The following is a 21,437-nucleotide window of genomic DNA, read 5'->3' on the forward strand; positions in this document are numbered from 1 at the left end:
TTTCGGTTCACCACAAGTTCGGCGAGAATGCAGAAATTGTTGGGAATTTTGGCAAAATCTGCAAAATGCATTGAAGTCAATGGGGAAGGAGAAACTGAACTAGTTTTGAGTGGATTATAATGGTGGAGTGGTCATTTAAGTTTTCCTGGAGGCTGGGGAAATGTGCTGGACTGATTACTGTGGCCAGTAATGTGACCCGAAAAGTGAGGCAGCAGAGCTAACCACTGTGACTGCCTGAGAAAAAACTATACTCCAGTCCACAATATTCTGTTCTTTATGTCTCTACATGCAGAATGGAACATGCATAATCCAGCAGTGAAGACACAACAAACAATGAATCTATTAAAACATAATATTTTCATAATATGCTCATTATGATCAGCTAACGTACTGTATATGAGATGCAAATCTAACTGAAGTACAGATCGAAACCATAAATTACTCATGCATGCGGAAAGCAGATCATTTAGCGATGTGACATGCAGCAAGTTTACAGTGTGCATGTGTGAAAATTATGTGCATACTCGTACATGACACAAACTGGACAATTAGTGCAGAACAGCTAGTAACATTCCCATTCAACGTGGCTACTGCAGCTTTTATGTTTTCATGCTGGCCTCACAAAGCATCATGAGATGCTGGTAAAAAAAGTGTGTCTAAGCTGACCACACAGTGAATTTTCAGGGAACAATTTGGCAAATATGGTCACCAGCGAACCCAGCAAATCAAATTTGCTGCAAAAAATGCTTTTGCAAATTCTGCAGATATTACATGTCAATGAGTATATAGATTGTCATTCTAGAACGTTATGGTATCACAAAAGGTACATTATCTGTTAAATATCTCTTAAGTGCATGCCGTTTAGTCAGGCGCCTTTTAGCCTTGTAATTTGTAACTACCAAGGTATTTAGAGAAGCATGCGGGATAAGCAAAACAGCATTGATTTTATCAATTGCAAAACTCTCAATAAAAGTATATATTTCCATCAAACAGATGCAGTGTAAAATGAATACATCTGTATTATTTTTAAAGTCTAATTGGTGTGTTTATTGATTTTAAGCTAATTTTTTTTTCAATATTTTCCAAAAACAACATTATTATTATTTTGCCCATTGTTTTAAGGATGCAATGTATTGCCAGAGAGTTGTATTATGAATTCTGTATCAGTATTGTAAGTGTATTAAGTGTATTTACTAGAATGGATATTTGAGGTGGGGTTTGGGAGGAAAAAATGTGCCTTGCCTCAGACAGCATTATTTCATATGCTAGCCCTGTGCATTAACACAATATTTCATATTTATGTTATCATTGTATTGGTAAAGTATACCTCACCTACGGATAATCAAACGGCAGCAACTGCTGCAAGATCATAGTTGTACTGCCTCAGGCTTAAGTTTTGAAGGACAGGATGGGTCAGGGACATGAAACATACCCAGTAAACTAGCGAATGGTTAAAGGCAAAAATCAAGCCAATCTATTGCCGAAGCCAATATGTGAAACAAAATTTAGAGTCAAAAAACAATAACATTAAGATCAGTGAAAAGAAATCAAACTAAACCCTTTTGAGTTAGGATTTTAGAACATCCAAACCTTAGATGATATTTTACCCATGGCTACCGTCTCTATATTCTCCCACTAATGACATCTCACAATGTAACTTGCAGGACCCTGCCTTCTGGCAAACATCACTGCACCACACCAACTGCGTCACAAAATGGCAGCGCCCATGAGAAAAACAAAATAGTGTCATGGGTAAATCTACTATACAATAAAACACTAAGGCCTGTGTGTGTCCAGTCCCTTTGAGCAACCTAATTGGTTAGTTTGGCTTTGGTGACACGATCGAAAGAGGAAGTGTGAGTGTTTGACACACAAGGAGGAGAACAGCATAGGAGGCATGATGAGAGAGTCACCTTCAAAGATGGGAGGTATAAAAGCAGACAGGAGGCGAGAAATTTGCCTCGAGAAATGACAGAGTCTGAGAAGCAGGCTTTATGAGAACGTGCTTGAGAGACAGAGCACCTGTTAAGAGATGATCAGATATACGCAGAAGGTACATATATGGCAAGAGATAGCAATTAGCTTTAAATCATCATATTACCTGTCCTCAACAGTAGCATGGCTAGTAAGCTATAAAATAAAGCAGCAAGTCCAAAAACCCATAGCAAGTAGAAAACAATATTGAAAGTGAATTTGCCGTGCTAAAAAAAAAAAAAAAAAAAATCACAGAAAACCAAGAAAAATATAACAAGCACAAAAAAAAAAAGGAATCACATAACAGTATTAAACAAAAGTCAATAAGATTAAATTCATCAATCGCTGCAGCAGAAGCAAAAGTCATTGTAAACCTTCTATCCATCCATCCCTCTCCTGAACACATTTTTCTTCAGTCACAACCAGCCATATCACACGGGGCAAGTTTAGAGACACCAATTAACCTTACACATGCATTTTTATGACTTGGGAAGAAAACAGTTAATGGAAAAAGCCCACAAAGAAACAGAAAGAACATATGCATTTCACTCCTCACTGATGTCAGTGTATGAACTGAAAATTGAACCCAGTTCCCCCAAGTTTGTGAGAAAGCAGAACTATCTGATAACACTTAGTACATTTTTTTAATGTCATTAAGTCTCCAAACCTTGTCCAGCATGTTGGCTCTTTCAGGTTTTAAAGGCTGCAGTTACGGTGGGGAGTGTGAGAGTCATGCTCGTTTGTCTTGGGTTACATCACCCTCTAGTGGCTAAAACATATGCATAGAATTTCAAATTAAAATTTGAAGTTTAAAGTCAAGTTAAAAATCACATACTGCATACTGTGTAATCAGTTATAAAAACCTACAAAAATACTATATTTTAGAAATGGTAAAAAAGTCATTAATCACCTCTGCCTATTCAAATACATTATTTCTTTCACATTTCTAAATAATGCATAACACAAAATAGCTTATGTGGTCTGGGTCTGAAAAGTAAAGTACATTGTAAACTGCTGAATAGCAGTCCTCCATTTTGATTTTTTTAAGTAAAAATGACACACATTATTAAAGAGAAACTAGAAACTTGTAAGCTACTTTTAATGGGCTCATGTGGAATAACAATCATACTTCTAAAGTGCAAAGAATCAAAATAATATCACAGCAGTCCACACAAACTTCTTTCACCCAGTTCACCAGTTCAGGGTCACAGACTATATTACAGTAAATTATTATTTTATTTAGTGCCTTGCAAAACACAGTTACAAATATTACAGTGTTGACCATTATAGAATAAAAATACAAATAGTTATCAGTTTTTATTTTACAAAACACTTAGCAGCATTTAAAAGAGCTGGTCCCAGTTAATTCACATCCATAAAAGTTGTATTGTTGAGTGATCCAACAATGGGTATGATTAGCACAGAAAGGTGGGATATGACTTTGTCATGTGGAGGTAAGGCCAACCCTATGCTACTGAATATTATCAAAAGAAGTAGTTTGGTGTGAACTTCCAGTATGTCACAAGACACCTGGAAATCAGGAGGAGGCTGTGGTGGTGCAAATTTGGCCATTGAAACACTAGATTGGAATGGGAGGACAACACCGACTAGTGGTACAAAAAGTGACAAAGCAGGTTCGATTTTTCAGGAGGGTTAGGCCCTTTAATGCGCACAACGTGTTGATGGTAACATTCCAAGTACCAGCAATAGTCAGTGTACTGTTTTACCCTGTGGTTTTTGGACTAACACCAGTTCAGGAGATGAGAGATACCTAAATATACTAATCAGGAAGGAAAACTTTATTACGAGACTAACCCTACTAAGGGTAGTGAGTGGGGAAAAAAGGGGGTGATGGCAAAATCAGGCACCATTATGATAAATGTTACCCATCACCATGTAGTTTATCCAGGAGAACAATCAGCCAGCCTTTGGCTCATTCCACCAAGGTGCACTAAGAGATGCTGCTGAAGCTCCTGTTGTCCACAGTCATCATATAGTAAAATGTTTCCTCCCAGTGTTTCCAATTTTCCTTTGCCAATTATGAATGATATATGTCACTATGTAGAATATTCCCATAGGGATACTATTCAGTATGCTATATTTAAAGGTATGTGCATTGGGTACAGTATATTGAGTGTTTAGGTCTATAGCTTAATAAAGCATGTACAGTGGGTTCAGAAAGTATCCAGACCCCTTCACTCTCTGCACACTTTATTGTGTTGTAAATATCATTATAAATTTAAATGTAATTTTTGCTCATCAATGTGCACTTAATAACCCAAAATGACAAAGTGAGAACATGCTTTGAAACAGGTTTGCAAACGTTTTCAAAATTAAAAACATCTTTTGAAACACATTGCTGTGGCACTGCAAATTGTGGTCAGATGCATCCTGTTTGCTTTACTTATCAATGAGGTGCATCTAGAACTTGACTGGAGTCCATTTATGAAAATCTGAAATGAAAGGACATCATGTAGAAAGACACACACCTGTGCAGATAAGGTTTCACAATTCACAGTGCATGTCAGGACAAAAATCAAACCATGAAACTGAAGGAACTCTGTGAAGAACTCCACAGTTAAATTGTAGTGAAGCAAAGATCAGGATAAAGATCATAAAATAATTTCTAAAGCATTGAGTGACCCTGGGAGCACAGTGGCCTCAATAATTCTGAAATGGAAGAACTTGGGAACCACGAAAAACCCAATGGTCACCCTAACACAACTTTTAAAGTTTGCAGCACTCCATCAATCAGATGGAAGGCACTCTTGAGTAAAAGACATATGACAGCCCACTTGGATTTTGGCAAACGACAACTGAAGAACTCGTAGAACCCACGGATCCTTTGATCTGATGAAATAAAAAAGAAACTTTTTGGGCACTACATCTGACAAGGACCAGTCACAGCTCATCAGTTGCCTTATATCATCCCTAGGGTGAAGAATTTGGTGGCAGCATCATGGTAACGGTACACTCCTGAACATCATGAACACAGTGAAAGGCCAATATTTAGGGAAGAATGAATGCATCTAAATACAGCGAGGTCCTTGGGAAAAAAAAAACATGAGCGCATGCAAACACAAATTGGGGTGACGGTTTGCCTTTCAGAATGACACTGTCTCAAGGCATAGAGCCAATGCAACACTGGAGTGGCTTTGGGACAAGTCCCAGGACTGTCCTTGAGTGACGCAGATAAAGCCCAGGTTTAAACACAATAGAACACCCATGGAGAGAACAGAAGTTTACAGACATTTCCAATCCAATCTGCCCAAATTCAGGCATGCAAAGCTTGCTGAGACTTACCTAAAAAGGCTCAAAGTTGTAATTACTGACAAAGGGGCATCTATAAACTACTAAATTAAGGGTCTGAATACTTATAAGTGGCAGATTTCAGGCTTTAATGTTTAATACATTTGCAAACTTCCTGCAAGTATGTTTCCACTTTATCATTATGGATAACTGATGGGCAAAAATGGATGGAAAATGCATTTATTTAAAATTAAATTTACAACACAATAAAGTGAAGGGATCAGATTACTTTCTGAATCCACTGCAAATACACCACCTATCTTACAAAGTATGACAACCCAGCTTTGATCTAGCTCTTCTTTTTCATCCCTCAAAGCAATCTTAAATCTTTGACTTCTCTGTTCTGCTCTTTGCTTTCTAATACATATTTTACTGGGAGTGGCAGTTATATCAAAAGATCATAAAATAAGCATAGTATTATATGATCAATAGGTGATATAATTTATTACTATATATTGTTCTTATTTTCAAAGCTCAAAAACTCAAAAAAAGAATGATATATAACAAACACAGTCACTAATCAGTATATCATTTCAAAGTATGCTTTAATTGGTTATACATTGATATCTAATTTTTATGCTGTATTTACATACTTACACATGCATTCAGCTTCCATTTATACTATATATAAAATTATTTTACCTTGTAGTAAGAATACTGGATGCTATCTATTAGACACTAATATTACACATGAACTGTAAGAATAGGATATTTTTATAAGTAAATAATCAGAGACAAACTTTACCACAAGAAAGAGCCACAACATTTAAAAACTTTTTTTTTATAATCTTTCATATTCTGAAGGTCAGCCATAGCATCTTTTATATAACCAAGAAATAGCTGAAATGTTTGGTGACTGAGGGAAATAGGAGCAAGAGTACAGGATGACTGTATCTTTTATGAGATTTACATGTGCAAATATTTGCCCATAACATTCAAAATATTATATATATTTATATACTCTTTGTATATATGTCAATTTCTAACCTGCTTAATCCAGACCAAGGTCATGTGGGGTGCTGGAGCCTATCCCAGCTAGCACAGGGTGCAAAGCAGGATCAAACCATGGACAAGGTGCCAGTCCATCACAGGGTTAACAACACACTCACCCACACAGCAAACACACACTAGGGCCAATTTAGCATCGTCAAGTCACCTAACCTTCATGTCTTTGGACAGTGGGAGCAAACTGAAGCACTTGGAGGAAACCCACACAGACACAGGGAAACATGCCAATTGAGATGCAGCAGCACTACAATTGCACCACTGTTCCACCCTATACAGTATATATAGGGCTTTTTTCATTGTATGTGAGCCCCTGCCCTGAAAACACAGTTATACAGTAGAGGAAGTGTCTGTAAAAGGGCTAAGTCTAGTGTGAGAAGTAGTTAACATGCAATTAAAAGATGAGACAGCAAAATAGCAACCTGAAACTAAGAGTTTATGAATTCCTGATCTTTCCCTTTTGAGTGTATAGGTTTGTAGGGTCATTATTGTGAAATGCACAGGTATAGTAAAATTCTTACTTGCTTGTGCTAGTCATACATGCAACATGTTGCCACTCTCCTTCAACACAATTAGGGAGTACAACTTACCTTACCTCAAAACAGATATGTCTTTCTTACATTAAAGATCTATATTATCTTGAAACTTCTAATTATGCAATAAAAATCTATCAATGCAAACAAAAAAGTAGCAGGTGTGACTCTTCAGAAGAAAGAAAATATCACGGTAGTAATTTATATACCTTTGCAAAATTTCAAATAATAAATATATATATATATTCATTCCTAAACAGTTTTTCAAATCAAATACTTCTATACAATTGTTTGTTAAACTTCACTGAAGGTTTTGTTCAAATCGAAAATATGAGAAAAATTAACATAAAAATGTGTTGGTTTTCATTTAGACAAATCCTAACACAGTTATACTATTTTTTACAATATGCAAACTTTAAAAAAAAAAGAACTTCAAGTATATTGTGGGTTTTGTACCTTAAAATAAGGACTATCATTTTTAGTATTAAATGCCAAAACAAACAACAGGAACAACTACTGGTTTCCAGAATTTGAACTTTATCCTTAAAAATAAATAAATAAATAAATAAATAATTAAATACATCTTATGAAAACTGAGGTGGTAGGATATCATAATCAACTAATTCCACAAAATACATTTGTGCTTAATTTCAAGGAATTTTCCAATAAATACAAATGTGGGTCTGTACTAAAATGCTTAATATTGGCTCTATTGGTATAATTTCATTTGGCACCAAAAGAACAGGAAAAATTTTGCAAAATATAGAAATAGTGGAAAAACATAAGAAATGTCAAAAAATGAACCCAATATGGGATTCTTAGTTTAAATGAAGTGATGCAAAATAAGATATCCTGGAATGGCTCCTCTGTGACCTTCATATGAATATTTTAAAAAGCAGATGTGCCCATCATACATAAGCCCACCATTCTGATTTAAAACAAAGCAGTAAAAATCTTCATTTGAAGGAATCACACCAACACTGAGAACTGCTAGCATTTCATTACTGAGCATCACACTTTTTTAAACAAGCACACTTTCCACATGATGCTCTTCTGACCCAATCATGCAAATGTCCAGTCCCTCTCAATAAATGATTTAGTAGTCTCTGTCATAGGTTAGGTACAAAAATGTTAGCATCATTTGCTTTTTTTGAAATCTTCCTTTTCATTGGTTAAAAATGAAACTGCTCTTGGTCACTTACTATTTGACAAAAATCTTAGATTTTGAAGATTCCTGTATGCTATAGCTTAATCACCAATTTTTAAGTTGAAAAAGATCACCAAATTCAGTAGATTAAGATTAAAGTAGTTAAATAGTGTTCTTCATTCTGACTGGTATTCTTAAACATTCATTATACATCAAGACCTACATTAGGCAGTTTTCAATCAAAATGATTCTTACACAAATCTTTGTTTAGATGATGTATTAATACATTAATTACTATTTTCAAAACATAATTTATGAAACAAAAATTAAACATAACCTAAAAAATAAATATCACTTCTTCTGCCTGAGCCAGCAGAATACCTGTTGACTTAGAACATAAGCAGTTTGTGAATCTAGCCTCCTAGACCTTTTAGCACATATTGTGTAGCTTAAGGTAAATTCATAGTTGTCAAAAAATAAGTCAGGTGACCGCAACATTATCCTGAGTGGAACATGTGGTGCGGTCTCAAGAAGGGCCTGCAAGGTGCTGCTGAAAGATGGCTTCTGCATGCTTCAGATATTCTGCTGTTTTTTTCTTTACTGCCTCCCTCCGAGATGGATCAGAGTCTCCTGCGGGGAATACGAATAATAATTAAAGACCAAAAATGGGTAATAACTGTACATGTTATTTTGATACTTATAGTGCAAATCAAAATATATCCACAGAAATGTGGAAACAAACTTAACATCACTAGCAAGATGAAGTGACTAGATCAGGGAGTCGGTGGTGGAGACTAAAAGCAGAAGCCTTTTGCTTTAAAATTCCAATGAAAGGCAACCATGTCTCTAGTCAAACATTAATTAATGTTTGAATTAACTGAACTATTATAACAAAAATTTTTGTTTGAGAAAGCCTACATGAAAACTGGCTGGAACAAAAACAAATCAAAAAATAATAATATCGACAATTTCACAAATGACAATAATCTATTTAGTACATCACGTCAGTTTGGCTAATAGCTACGTTGTTTTTAAGATCATACCAAGATTTGTTTTTTGAAACTCTTGGGTCTATACTTAAATAATTTGAGTTATAGGAGTATCTGAAAAAAGGTCTAAGTCAAATATTTAAAGTTAAACTTTCATCTGCTGCACACAAAAATATATGCAAATCTGTAGGAAGACATCAACATAAAAACATATTCTAAAATAAATATTACAGTACCGTAGTTTGATATTACTAAATAAACATAAAAATCTATCCATCTATCTGAAACTATTTAATGCAGTTTTAGAAACATATTGAACCAGTGTCTACCAGCCCTGGGGCACCAGTCCATCACAAGGTAGACTAGAAGAATATAAAAACATAAAATCTCACAAATGAGAGACCATTCAGTCCATCAGCTCATTTGTTTAGCTAATAGCTAAGGTGTCCCAAAGTCTCATGCAGGATCCTAAAGCATGTCAAAGTTTCTGCTTCAAATACATGCCTCACAGTCCCACAACTCCATGCGTAAAGTGCTTCCTGGAATCCTAAGTGCACTTCCTCTCAGTTTTCATTGGGGTTCTCGGTAATTGATTCACCATTAAGTTTGAAGAGTTCAGCTGGATCTACCTTATTAATGCCTGTAAGAGTAGGACACGTTATTAAGTCCTGAGTGCACTTGGTTGATCTACTCTGCATAGCTTTAAGTGCAGCTAGGACTTTGTTGCACCATAGTAACCAGAACTGCATACAATACTGCACATTAGGTTTTACTTCAATTATAACTTTCTTTGGTTTGTATTCGACAGTTTTTATAATATAACCTAAATACTTATTTTTAATTACTTTTACTAATTGCCTTAGCTATAAGCTAACTAAAGGAGCTTGATATACTGAATGGACTCCTCTTGTTTATCAAGCCTTGTATGTTGCCAGTACTCTCTAGGAGCATTGGTTGGAAGCACTAAACACTACACTCCACTATACTGCTACGTAATGTAAATCGGTTCAGTCTTTTACTAAAACATTATGAAATTAAACTATATTTAATTTTTTTTATTTCAACATGATTAAAAATACCTAATCATTCAATTTGATGGAGAAGTGTAAGAGAATAAACCATGGGGATTCTTCTTTAAAAGTATAAGAATAGAAAGCACAAGAAAGAGCAAAGACTGGAGAGATATCACGAGAGGAATAAACATAGAGTAGAAAGAAAAAGCATACAAATGATATAACAGCTGTCACAGTTCATCATCAACTACATGCTGGGCAGAGATGGAAGCTAGTTAGGTTATACAGTATTTTCGACAAATGTTTGGAAATATTTGTTCACATAGTGTGCTCTACATTTAAGTTACTAAGTAATGCAACTGAAAGCAGCACATTGGTGATGAGATCAAGTCTTAACCAGGTCACGGTTTGGAAAATCTGGGTAAATCTAAAACAATGGGGTATGTTAGGATAAATTGTTGATGTCCTTAAAAGAAGATTTACTATACATGCAGAGTTATAACAGTGACCTTCTGACATAGGACACCCTTCCTGAGCGTTACTATAAAGGTTAGCAAAATCAAGAAACTTAAAAAATTTACTACTAATGTTTAGTTGCCAAATTAAACAAATTTACACAATGGACAAACCTGATAATTAAGTTAAAAATCATACTTACAGTCGCAAGCTCATTTGTTAAATTATCATTTTTTTTCCTGAGAGCACCTTTCTAATATTACTGTTTCTATTAAGGTGCCTAAAGAAACATGCAGCATACTGTACACTGAAAATGGCTTAGCCAAAGAGGCAAACAAAGGTGGACCAGTGGCCTTCTAAGCGCATTTGTATGTAGAAAGAGTAGAGAGAAAATCGCTCTATAAATATAAAGAATTATTATTAAAAAAGGTCAGACAAATGACTAAACATCATGCATAGGAAAACATGATTTGAATATCTCAGAACAACGTCAGATGTGGCCCACAACCTTAAGTGGTATGGAACACAGTGGCAGCTTTGTTTATTTGCCATATTTTTGTCTTATTTGAATTGTGCATTTAATCAGAACTAATTTAGCAAAATCTCAACAGGATATGATTTATTTCTCAAGTTAATTAAAAATGACACACAGTGTTATAAAAGCTTTTAGCACACAAGAATTAATTCCTGTAAATTAACTTAGTGTTTTTATCAAGATTAGGTAGCCAAATATAAGCAAGTAAATAATGTGTCCTACAGAGCTGCAATTAACTGAGTCAAATTACAGTACCTTAACAATTGAGCAGACATTTAGAGATGCTTATGAAATCTTTGAATGTTTGAGAAAATGAAAGCACTCTTCAGTTAAAGACTTACATATACTTGCTCAGATTCTTAGTCAATACAATTTACTGTGTAATTATTTAGAACAAAAGGTATGGCTAAATATTTTATTAAATGATGTCATTTTATTATTGAACTGGTTGCAGTAATTAGTGATAAAGAAGAGTCCCACAAAATAGGCCCTGTTGACCTAAATCATAAAATAAGGTACAACGTTTGTTTGAATATATCATGCAAGCTATTTTATCATGGACCAATCTTATGAACGCTTATGAAGTCTTTGACTTTTAATTTTAAACAAATTTTCATTAAAGGCTAGTTACCAACTTTAAAATTTTGTTTAACATTCTATCTTTTTCTTGATTCTAAAACCAAGACAGCTGAAAAGCCTAAACTTGATTAAAACAATGGTGAGTGGTTTGCAATCCCATAATATAAAATATAAAATGAGATTTTATTCTTCCTCGTTGTGTTCGGATTTGGAAACTTATATGTTGAAGAGAGTGGAGTAATGAGGGAAGTACTTCAGTGCTTTTTTCCTTATTTTTCCTCAGCCAACCAGAAAGATTAGTATAACTGGACACAATTTATTCAAGAGCATCGTCAAGCCTTATTTACTCTAGACATCACTTCTCAGGAGTTGTTCACTTAATTTATGACCCATTTATGAGTATTATTTCATATTATGTCCATATAATTTGTTAATAAAACAGCATAAGTGCAGCAAACAACTCATTGTCAGTACCAAACATCTCCCATGAATTTACTAAGAGTAAAAGAAGTGGACTGCTATGTGGCTCCTTCTTTTAGTGAGTCTAGGAGACAATTCAGTTGTAGCTGCATGCTGTGGAAAAGGAGCTCAAAGTTTCTTTTACACATTGAATTTGTCCACTGCCATGATTACAGCAGACTATGTTTGTGATCAGAGAAAGACTTTCATAAAAGTCCACTCAGACAACTGTAATGGTGAGTGGCAGAGACCTATAACTTGTTTTAAATCAAAGGGTGAACCAAAGGATTGACAAACAAAGCAGAAGTTGGCACACAAGAACCCTTAGATTGGTATTCATAGTTCTTAAGGAAAAACAAAATGAAGTCAATATCACAATCTGAATTTGTTTTTTACCCTAACACTAAGGTTTTTTTCAAGTCTTCCCTTTAATTTTAAACAAACTCAGGATCCTTGCATGTGGCGAACTTTTATAATGTGGTCACCATGATTTTCATCTTCCTTGTAACCACACAGTGTCAAAGCAACCAGACACAAAGAGAAACAGGAAAGTGCAGAGCCCAGACAAAATACACAAAATGGTAGTATCAATGAAAAATAATATCACAAAATAGAAAATGAAGCAGCCCCTGAAGTAACAGTAACAATGCTGAACTATAAAAACAAACGAAATGTTGCTCAATCCTGTCAGTTATATCCAAATTGCCCAGGTTAAAAATAATTTTCATTTGGAAGTGGAAGCATGGGGAAAGTTCAAAAATCGACATTTTTATTAAAATCCAAAAAATAAAATGAAAAACAATATGAGGTGATGCACCTCTGGTACTAAGTAGTCTAAGAAGTGTTTTTTAACATGGATTCTTTTAAATTTCAAGAATCATGACCAAAAACTTTCCAGCATCATTCTCACCTTTCATTCCTTTCAAAAGAATGTCCACTCCTTTCTGGTATAAGTTAAAAGCTGAGCTGTATTCATGAGCCAATTCTTTTTCCATAGCTATTGTAATTTTCTCAACAGCCAGCTCAACATACTCCTCCTGCACTGTCTCAATGCCTGGAGTGCCAGTCTGCTCTTCATTGTCTTGGAGTTGTTGGAGCTGTAGATTTGAAAGATTGCTAACACTGCCAGAGTCAAAGAAATCCCTGATCACGTCATCAGATACAAGGGAACTGCATGCACCAGTACTCTCTGAGTTGATATTTAATGACAAAAGCTCATTTTCATACTGTTCGTTTAAATCAGGCTGACCTAAAAGAAAATAATAAGAATTTAAATATGGCTGGCATTCCTTAGTATAATCCCCCTGAAGCATCACTATAGTTTACAAATAAAATACAATGACAGCATCTTTCAAAACATAAAAATTCCAGTATTTTCATTATACAACTTACAAAATTACAAAGAATGGTTTTTAATTAAAACAGCATTCTTATTGTTGCTAAATGTTCAGTAAGTCATAAAATTATAAATACTACAGATTTCTATTTTGTGAGAATTACTCTCCCACAAAATGTAACTAGTAACACTTTAGTTTAGGTATCTGTTATTACCAGCCAAGTTATTTCCTCACAATTTTGGTATGCAAGGTAAGATCCAAAAATTCTCTGAGTCAGTCAATAACATTGGAGTAAGGTGTAGCTATCAAATACTGTACGCCACCAGGCATCATATGCCTACAGCCTGCCAAGGGACACTGTGCGGAGTTGAGTGCCTATTTTCTAGTATTTATTCTACAATCATGCAGGTGACTTGGGCAATTTTTTTCTCCAAACCAAAACGGCAGATTTTCAAAAGGCAACAGTGTTTGTGTTTTCAACATTGACGGATTTGTTCATAAAGAGTTTGTTCACCATGGACAGAGTGAAAATCAGTGACATTACACTGAACTGCTAAGGTGTCTAAGGGAAAGAAATGTCTGGAGACATGGCAAACCCAGAACTACATTTTGTACCATGACAGCACACATGCATACAAGATGTTGTCTGTCAAAGAGTTTTTCACCAAAAACAATGTAGTTGTTGCTTTACCTTTTTTCCAGAAATTATTATAAAGTTGACTACAGAATAGAGACAAGCAACTCTCACCTGCGCATTAATAATAATTTCAATATCAGAGCTTAGAGATGATTTCTGGAGGGGAAAGGTATATTATGGATGAAGCCAATTCCCGGAGCTGAAAAGTTGCCACAGAGGGATACAAGTGGTGAGGTGAAATATACCACTTTTAAAATGGTTGAATCTCACAAAAATGTTTGCTTATTTTTCTTTCTTCATAAAATGATACGGATACACTGTTTAAGGCTTGTGTGTTCACATCTTGCTTCATGCTACTTAAAATCCACTTTAAACTGCTAGAACGGGCATGATTTTTTTTTAATTGATTTTATTGTAATCATTCGGTACATATAGATCAATTCTTACAAAGAATAGGATTGAAAACAATTTAAACCCCACCCCTGAGAAGGAGAGCATGGCCTAAGGAGTAAAACTTAGGCATGTTTACAAGCCTTAAATTTTTGAATTTAATAGGGCAGAAAAAGATAACTGGAGAAGGAAAAGAAATGCGGAAATAATTATTTCTTCTTATTCTAAAATATTATTGATTATAACCTTTTAAATTCATAAAAAATGCTTCACTTCAGAGCACAACTTTATACGGCAAATGATTGCAAAGAAATTACTTTGACTTGAAAATACTGAACTTTTTCATTAACAGTTCATAAGTATTTTATTAATTATCCCATTAGAATTTATACTTTAGTTTAGGTACTGTAAAAGTGCATATATTACTCATGTACTCTTATTTAATAAAACTTTAACAAAGTCATCTTTTGGTTTTAATGACACTTACAAAGCACTGGTAAAATGGCTGTTCATCTGTGCAATGTGGCCTACTAAAATAACTTCACTTTGGAAGTCGTATGGCCTGTGAATCCTCCATATTCATGAGTAATTGTACCAGCTATCAAAAGCCACACTGCACAGAGATGCATAACCACTACTGTTGCTTTGTAAGCATCATTAACACCAAAAGAAACCTTTGTTAATTCTTGTTATACAAGATAAATGAGTAGCAGATGCATTTTTGCAGTACCTAATCAAAGTGTTACCAAAGTTACTTACTTACTTCTCTCATTATACCTTATGATATTAGGTAATTATTAAAGTTGTAATAGCATATTTCAAGTATATTGACATTTTGCAATGGCTTTCAATATGTTCCATATTAGTAATAAACAGTCATAATTTAACAAATTTGTTTAAAGTTAGTTATCAGTCAGGCAAGATGAATCAAATTACTCAAGACACAAAACTACTTGAGTGTAAACCATTTCTAAACATGGTGGTGTAGTACTAAGAACAGTTTGTGCCTGGCTTTGTTGTAATGTTTAATTATTGAATAAATTTTACTTCAGTAGGATTTCAAGTTGTTCTCTACAACTGAGCAAATTCTGTAATTATTAATAAAAGCTGTTAAGGAATACACATCCTATTACATATTTTATGGTATCTCAATTCAAATGCAATTTTTTCATGACTGTAACAAAATTATATTTAACAGCCTGGAGATATAATTCATGTCATGCTACAGATTGTCTTTTTAATACAACCATGCAAAATGATATTAATATTATTTTTAGACTCTTACTACCTCTAGTAATAATGTTAATAGTCAAGGTAATAAAATATTTATAGACATTTAATAGCATCTTATAAATGGACACCTAAACTAAATTGTGACCATGAAACCTAACTATATTTTCTAGAAATGTTTACCATGAACAAAACAAGTGAGAGAAGGTATGCAGGAAAAATACTGTGCGATTGTTTAGCTAAAATGCACAGATGATTAGAAAAATGTTATGACTAATTTTATATTGGAAACAATAAAACTGAAAATAAATCTACTATGTCCTTCTGCAATACCGTGTTTTAAATACATAAAACATTATGACACCTCACGAATCTCCCAGAATTAAACAGTACCATGGCATACCTTCTATGGCACATGGATCAAAAGCAGCCATGTCACTTTTAGAAAGAAAGGATGAAGATGTCTTCTCGTCTTCTGCCTCCTCCATGCCAGAATCAAACAGCAAATCAAATTCCTGGGATTTTAGGTGATCCCCGTCAACCTCATCTTCCAAAGGCAAATATCCTTGTTCTGACAAAATAAGCAATCATATTATTAAACAAAAAAAAATGTTTATAAAACATTTTTCAAAAAGCAGACAAAATGAAGATGTTATGTTCAAATCTAAGCAAAAACAGAAAAAGATGAAAAAATAAAGCAGGTCCCCTTTGTACCTGATATTAACGTGCTTTCACTGATCTGATTACAATCAGATAGCCCTTGCCTACATTAAAAGCCAGGTGTATGCATTTGTGATTGGACTGGGGTCAGATAACTTAGACCACTTTCAAAGTTGCTCAGAAACAAACAATGACAGTGACTTTGGATCTTTATCTAGACACAATGCTAACACTGGAGATGCATTTTAATGCTAGGTATAATTGTAATACCGATGAATTATGTCCAAAAAAGGTGTAAATGGGGCCATAGATGCTAAAATCAAAAAAGCAGAAAATGGCACAAACAAAATTATAAAATGCACAATAGAAGATATAATTTGGACTCCAAAACTGAGCTTTAAGGAAAAAAACTACTCAACTAATTCACAACAGGGAGACAACAGGGCTAAAGGGTTAAGGAACCAAACTGCATATCACAAGGCTATCCGATTAGTTTTCACCAATGACTTCCTTAACCTGTTGGTTGTCTAGCTGTACAAATATGTAAATTGTTACGACATGCACAGACTGACAGCCAAGAGAGACTGCTTCAAAAGTTCCTAGTTGCTGCAAGTTAATTTTGCATTGAGTATCAGGATAAGATTTATAGTAAAAGCTAATAATCCAATGCTTAGGCACACTGATCAGCTAAGTGACCATGGCAGAACATACTGATTAGAACATACTGGGCCACTTGCTATTTATTCTTGAAAAGACAGTTCTCTCAGAAGTATGCCATTGCCATACATCCCAGGAGTCTGATTGTGTAATTTTAGATTGCTGCAGAAATGGAGGCTATGATAAGGAAATAATAAAACATTACTTAACAATGCAGGTGCGAGTCAAATAAAGGCTGAGGTATGAAAAGTGCGCCAATTAAACTGGTAGAAACATGCTAAAATAAGAAATCAGGACAAGGGCATGTACAAAAGCAGAGAACATGTCAAAGAACAGACGATAGATAGATAGATAGATAGATAGAGATAGATAGATAGATAGATAGATAGATAGATAGATAGATAGATAGATAGATACTTTATTAAATGACCCAAGAGCTAGTTTTCATATTTATTTATTTTATTTTTTTTATAATGATTTGTACTGTACTTCAGCCAAAGATTCATTTATCTGATATTACAAAGACTACAAGCTCAATTTGCAAGAGCAGCTTAACATTTCAGGTTTACACAGATTGTGTTGAAACAATAATTTAAACAGTTTCTAAGATCCACATTTTAAGGCTTGGTTTAAGTTATGCTACATATTTTGTAAAAATTATTTCCATTTTATTTAGCTTTTCCTTAATTGAGTGATTATGACCTTGTGTTGATTAGAAGAGGACAAAAGTGGAAAAGAATGTAGTTTAAACAGTAACTGTCACCAACCTTACTTATTGCCTTGATCATTTTAAAAACTTTCATCATGCCTCCTTTAAAATTTCTTAGCCAGAATTGATTTATTAAAGCAGGAGGTTTCCTTACTAACCTGTACAAACTATACTCAACACTCAATATTAAAAAATAGTGATAGAAATACTCAAATTTTTAAGAGAAAAAAGATTGATTTTTAAACTCGTTTCATCTTTTGCTACAAGTACTACAATTGGCTTAATAAAGCACAACAATAAAATCAACACTGATTTGAATAATCCTGATAAGAAGAATCAAGTTGCTTACCAGTGTCAAAACAGGCAACACAAAGAACAGGATAAAGATAAATTAATTCAAATAATTGCAAATATGTAAAACAACAGAAAAAATAACTACAAAAATATTTTTTCACTAGGGGGCTCTGCCCCCTGCTCGCTTCGCTCACCAACCCCTGGTCTTGGGTAACCCAAAATAGATTTGAAACAGATTATTTTGTGTCTTGGTAATTGTTACATATGTATCATGTTCACCGTCACGACATCTGTAGGTCAATGTAATATATGTAAATGACAATAGCAGTTTAATTGTTATGTTATGTAAGTATAGAATGTCTTTGAGTTTGCACAGATCTATGTATGAGATATATTGGAGTGTAAAGGTGTAGATGACGTACAAAGGATATCTTCATACACCATATTTGTTGTAAAGACGGCGTGTTGTCCTTGAATGAGTTTTCCTTGGTATGGAGTTATTATAATCTTGACGTTAACGTCACATGCATGCCGAACTCTTGAGAAGGCTACATAAAGTTGTCCATGTCTAAATACAGGCTCAGAGAGGCAAAGGCCGACTCTGTCCATGGTCTGTCCTTAGGATTTGTTGATTAGGTATACGTTGTTTACGGTTAGTAATATGGATAATTGCACTCACTGTTAAAATTACCTATTTCCGTTAGTGGAACTCTTTCGTTTCTGAGCCGTGGCTCCTTCGCTTGCGGTGCATAGGCGCATGCGCCTTCCGTACTATCTCGTGTTTGACTATGCTGTGTTTTATGGACGTTTGGGGACTCCGTACTTTCTCTGGTTTGACTGTGGGGCGGGACGCGGAAGCCTCTTCTGTTTGTGTTTTCTGTGAGTACTTATAGTGTTGTATTACTGTAATGTGATTCACATATGCTGTGGATTCCAGATCTTCGGGGCCTCTGTACTATCTCGGGTGTTTGCTCGCGGTGCTTTAGAAGCGCGTTGTAGGCGCCTGCACCTTCCGTACTACGTCGGGTTTGACTATGCTATGTAGTGTGGACGTGTAGGGTTTTGTACTCTCTTGAGAAGGCCACATAAAGTCGGTTAAGACTGTGTTGTGGTAATCCGGCCGGGTTAATGGCGTTTCTCGTTTTGGAGCCATGTCTTTGTGAACCTGTGGGGTCTCTGTAGTGTCTTCCGTTTGACTCTGGGGTGCAGTGCAGAATCCTCTTTTTTGTGTGGCTGTGTCGTTAGTCGTTCACTATGGGCGCGTTGTAGCTTCATGTCTTATTTACGTTAGTTGAGCTCTTTCGTTTTTGAGCCGTGACTCCTTCATTCGCGGTGGATCAGACTTCGCTTGCGGTTTATGAGACGCGCACTGTAGGCACCTGCTCACTATGTTTCCTGGTCCCATCGCCGTGTACCTGTGTCCGTGCCTTCCATTCTCTGTTAGTAATATGGATTACATTCCTTTTTGATAATGCTAACTGTAAAAGGCTCCCTGCAAAAGAAAGATTATTTGACTGGTTCAGGGTATTATATCATTTGTTTTTTCTGTTTTTTAAATTTCACTTCTGTTATAACGGCAATCATGTAAAATGCAACTTATTTGCAACAAGCTCAGCAGAACACATGATATATGCATGTCAAAATGGGACTTGTCATAAATTGGTCATTTACCTGAGTGCCATGGTCCTAAAACTGAAGCACCAAAATTTCTGTGACAGTTTCATCCTTTGTATTCTACCTCACATTTGTTCTGTTTTCAGTCCATTGCAGATTCTTAATGACATATTTCTACTCAAATCTAAAACCCTACAATCAAAAACTCATGAGAAATATGTATTTTTTTATTAAAAACTTTGTAAAAATTTCTGTATTCCTTAAGAATCATCAGGTGTACAGGGGAGACTTTTTAGCTGACAACACTTAAGCCCAAACTTGTGTCAAGCTGAACAGGACTGCAGTGCATATTGGGATACTTAGGAAACAAAGCAGAATTCATGAGTTTTTTTGCTTAGTTATGCTTGTGTCCCACAGAAAATACCCATGAGCTGTGGTTGTGGAGTTTTTTTTTTTTTTTGCTTATTAATGATAATGATGCCTGTAACATTTTATGTTTTTTTTGTACATTCTTTCTATGTTTTTCAGTTAAGTGTGAAGTGCTGGCATTTCCTCCTAGCAGTGATGAAAATCTGCTAAGGTGCCCTTTTTTAAAGTTCTCATTGGAAAAGATGGTGGGGGGAAAGGTGCTCCATTTTACAAAAATTGTCACTTTTCAAAGAGTATTACCTGTATCTCTATCTTTGAGAACACAGTCTATAACTAAGGAAATACCCTACTGTATTTTGACCAGTGTCTAACTGTTGCTGATAGGTATGAAAATGTGAGGTACAATACAGACAATCAGTTTGTTTACATGCCCTTTAATAACCTAGTTATTCACAGAAACACATTTTCTAAAATACCATGTTAACCCCTTTTCTAGGTAGAGAAACTGGGTTATTGATCTCTGAGAAACATGATTAATAGGTATAGATTTCTTTGTGTATAAACCATTGTTTTGTGATGTAAACCCTTAACTGGGTTACAGTTAAGGATTTCACAGTCTGGGCATGTCTGTTGCACTCTGTCAGCCTGTGCATGTGTTAGAGCTTCACACACACATTCAGCAGCCATAGGTAGACGATGGTGGAAGCGTCCACAAAGATAAATTGCATTATTCCTTCTCCTAGTTGAAACAATCTGTTTTAATATTTAAATCTAAATTTGTGTTGATGAACTGAATGTACAGTCCTAAGCTCAGCATCACACTCTCGGGAGCAGTGTTGGAAGAAACACATTTAAAGCAGTGTGCATTATGAAGTTCTATTCATTTTTAAAGCTACGAATAACCTGACATAAAACTCATTTTTTTATTGATGTAAAAATACTTACATTATTATTATCTCAGTAGCGCTGGGTGTAAGACAAGAAGTAAACGTACCAATGCACCGCTTCTTTTGTGGGCTCGTTTGCACAGCCAAGCAGAAAAGTGTGTGATACCTGTAATCCAGTAACTGAAGCATGTTAATAAAGTGTCAGTTTAGTTTTTATCCAGCTATTTGCTATAAATATGTTAAAACAGTGTGACACAGCACCCAGTGTCTCTATACTTTGAATCTTTTGGGGCACATGTTTATGGATGGAAAAAAGGGATGCATGTTATTTAATTCACAACACATGACTAATTGTAATTATAAAAACAAATGAAATTGATCAAATGTGTATGTGCTTCTAGTCATTTTATTGAAAGTCCATATATAGGCAAAGGATTTAATAACAAAAGTAACATAAAAGTAAAGGAATATTTGTAATTATATAACATATTTAGTTACTTTTTTGTAAGTAATGAGTAATATAACTTAGTTACTTTTAACAGTAACTTTCCTTACACAGCTCAGGAGACACAAGCTTGTTTTTGGAATAGCAGTGGCCGATGATGTAACATTTAACTCTTTTGGCAAGGGAGAATTCCTTAGGCGGAAAAGCGC

General features: G+C 34.9%; 1 protein-coding gene across 1 annotated transcript in view; it reads right to left on the reverse strand.

Moving 5' to 3' along the window:
• Positions 1 to 5,811: 5,811 nt before the first annotated feature.
• The window catches only part of snx15 (sorting nexin 15), a 41,719-nt gene continuing 26,093 nt past the window's right edge, over positions 5,812 to 21,437 (reverse strand). Inside the window, exons 6-8 of the mRNA XM_028800075.2 lie at positions 15,997 to 16,164; positions 12,910 to 13,248; positions 5,812 to 8,598 (exon numbers count right to left, since the gene is read on the reverse strand). Of these exons, the coding sequence (XP_028655908.1) occupies positions 8,495 to 8,598; positions 12,910 to 13,248; positions 15,997 to 16,164 (611 nt within the window). The 3' untranslated portion in view covers positions 5,812 to 8,494. The remainder of the gene's footprint in view (positions 8,599 to 12,909; positions 13,249 to 15,996; positions 16,165 to 21,437) is intronic.

This window comes from Erpetoichthys calabaricus, chromosome 1 (assembly GCF_900747795.2).
Source record: "Erpetoichthys calabaricus chromosome 1, fErpCal1.3, whole genome shotgun sequence".
Lineage (NCBI taxonomy): Eukaryota > Metazoa > Chordata > Cladistia > Polypteriformes > Polypteridae > Erpetoichthys > Erpetoichthys calabaricus.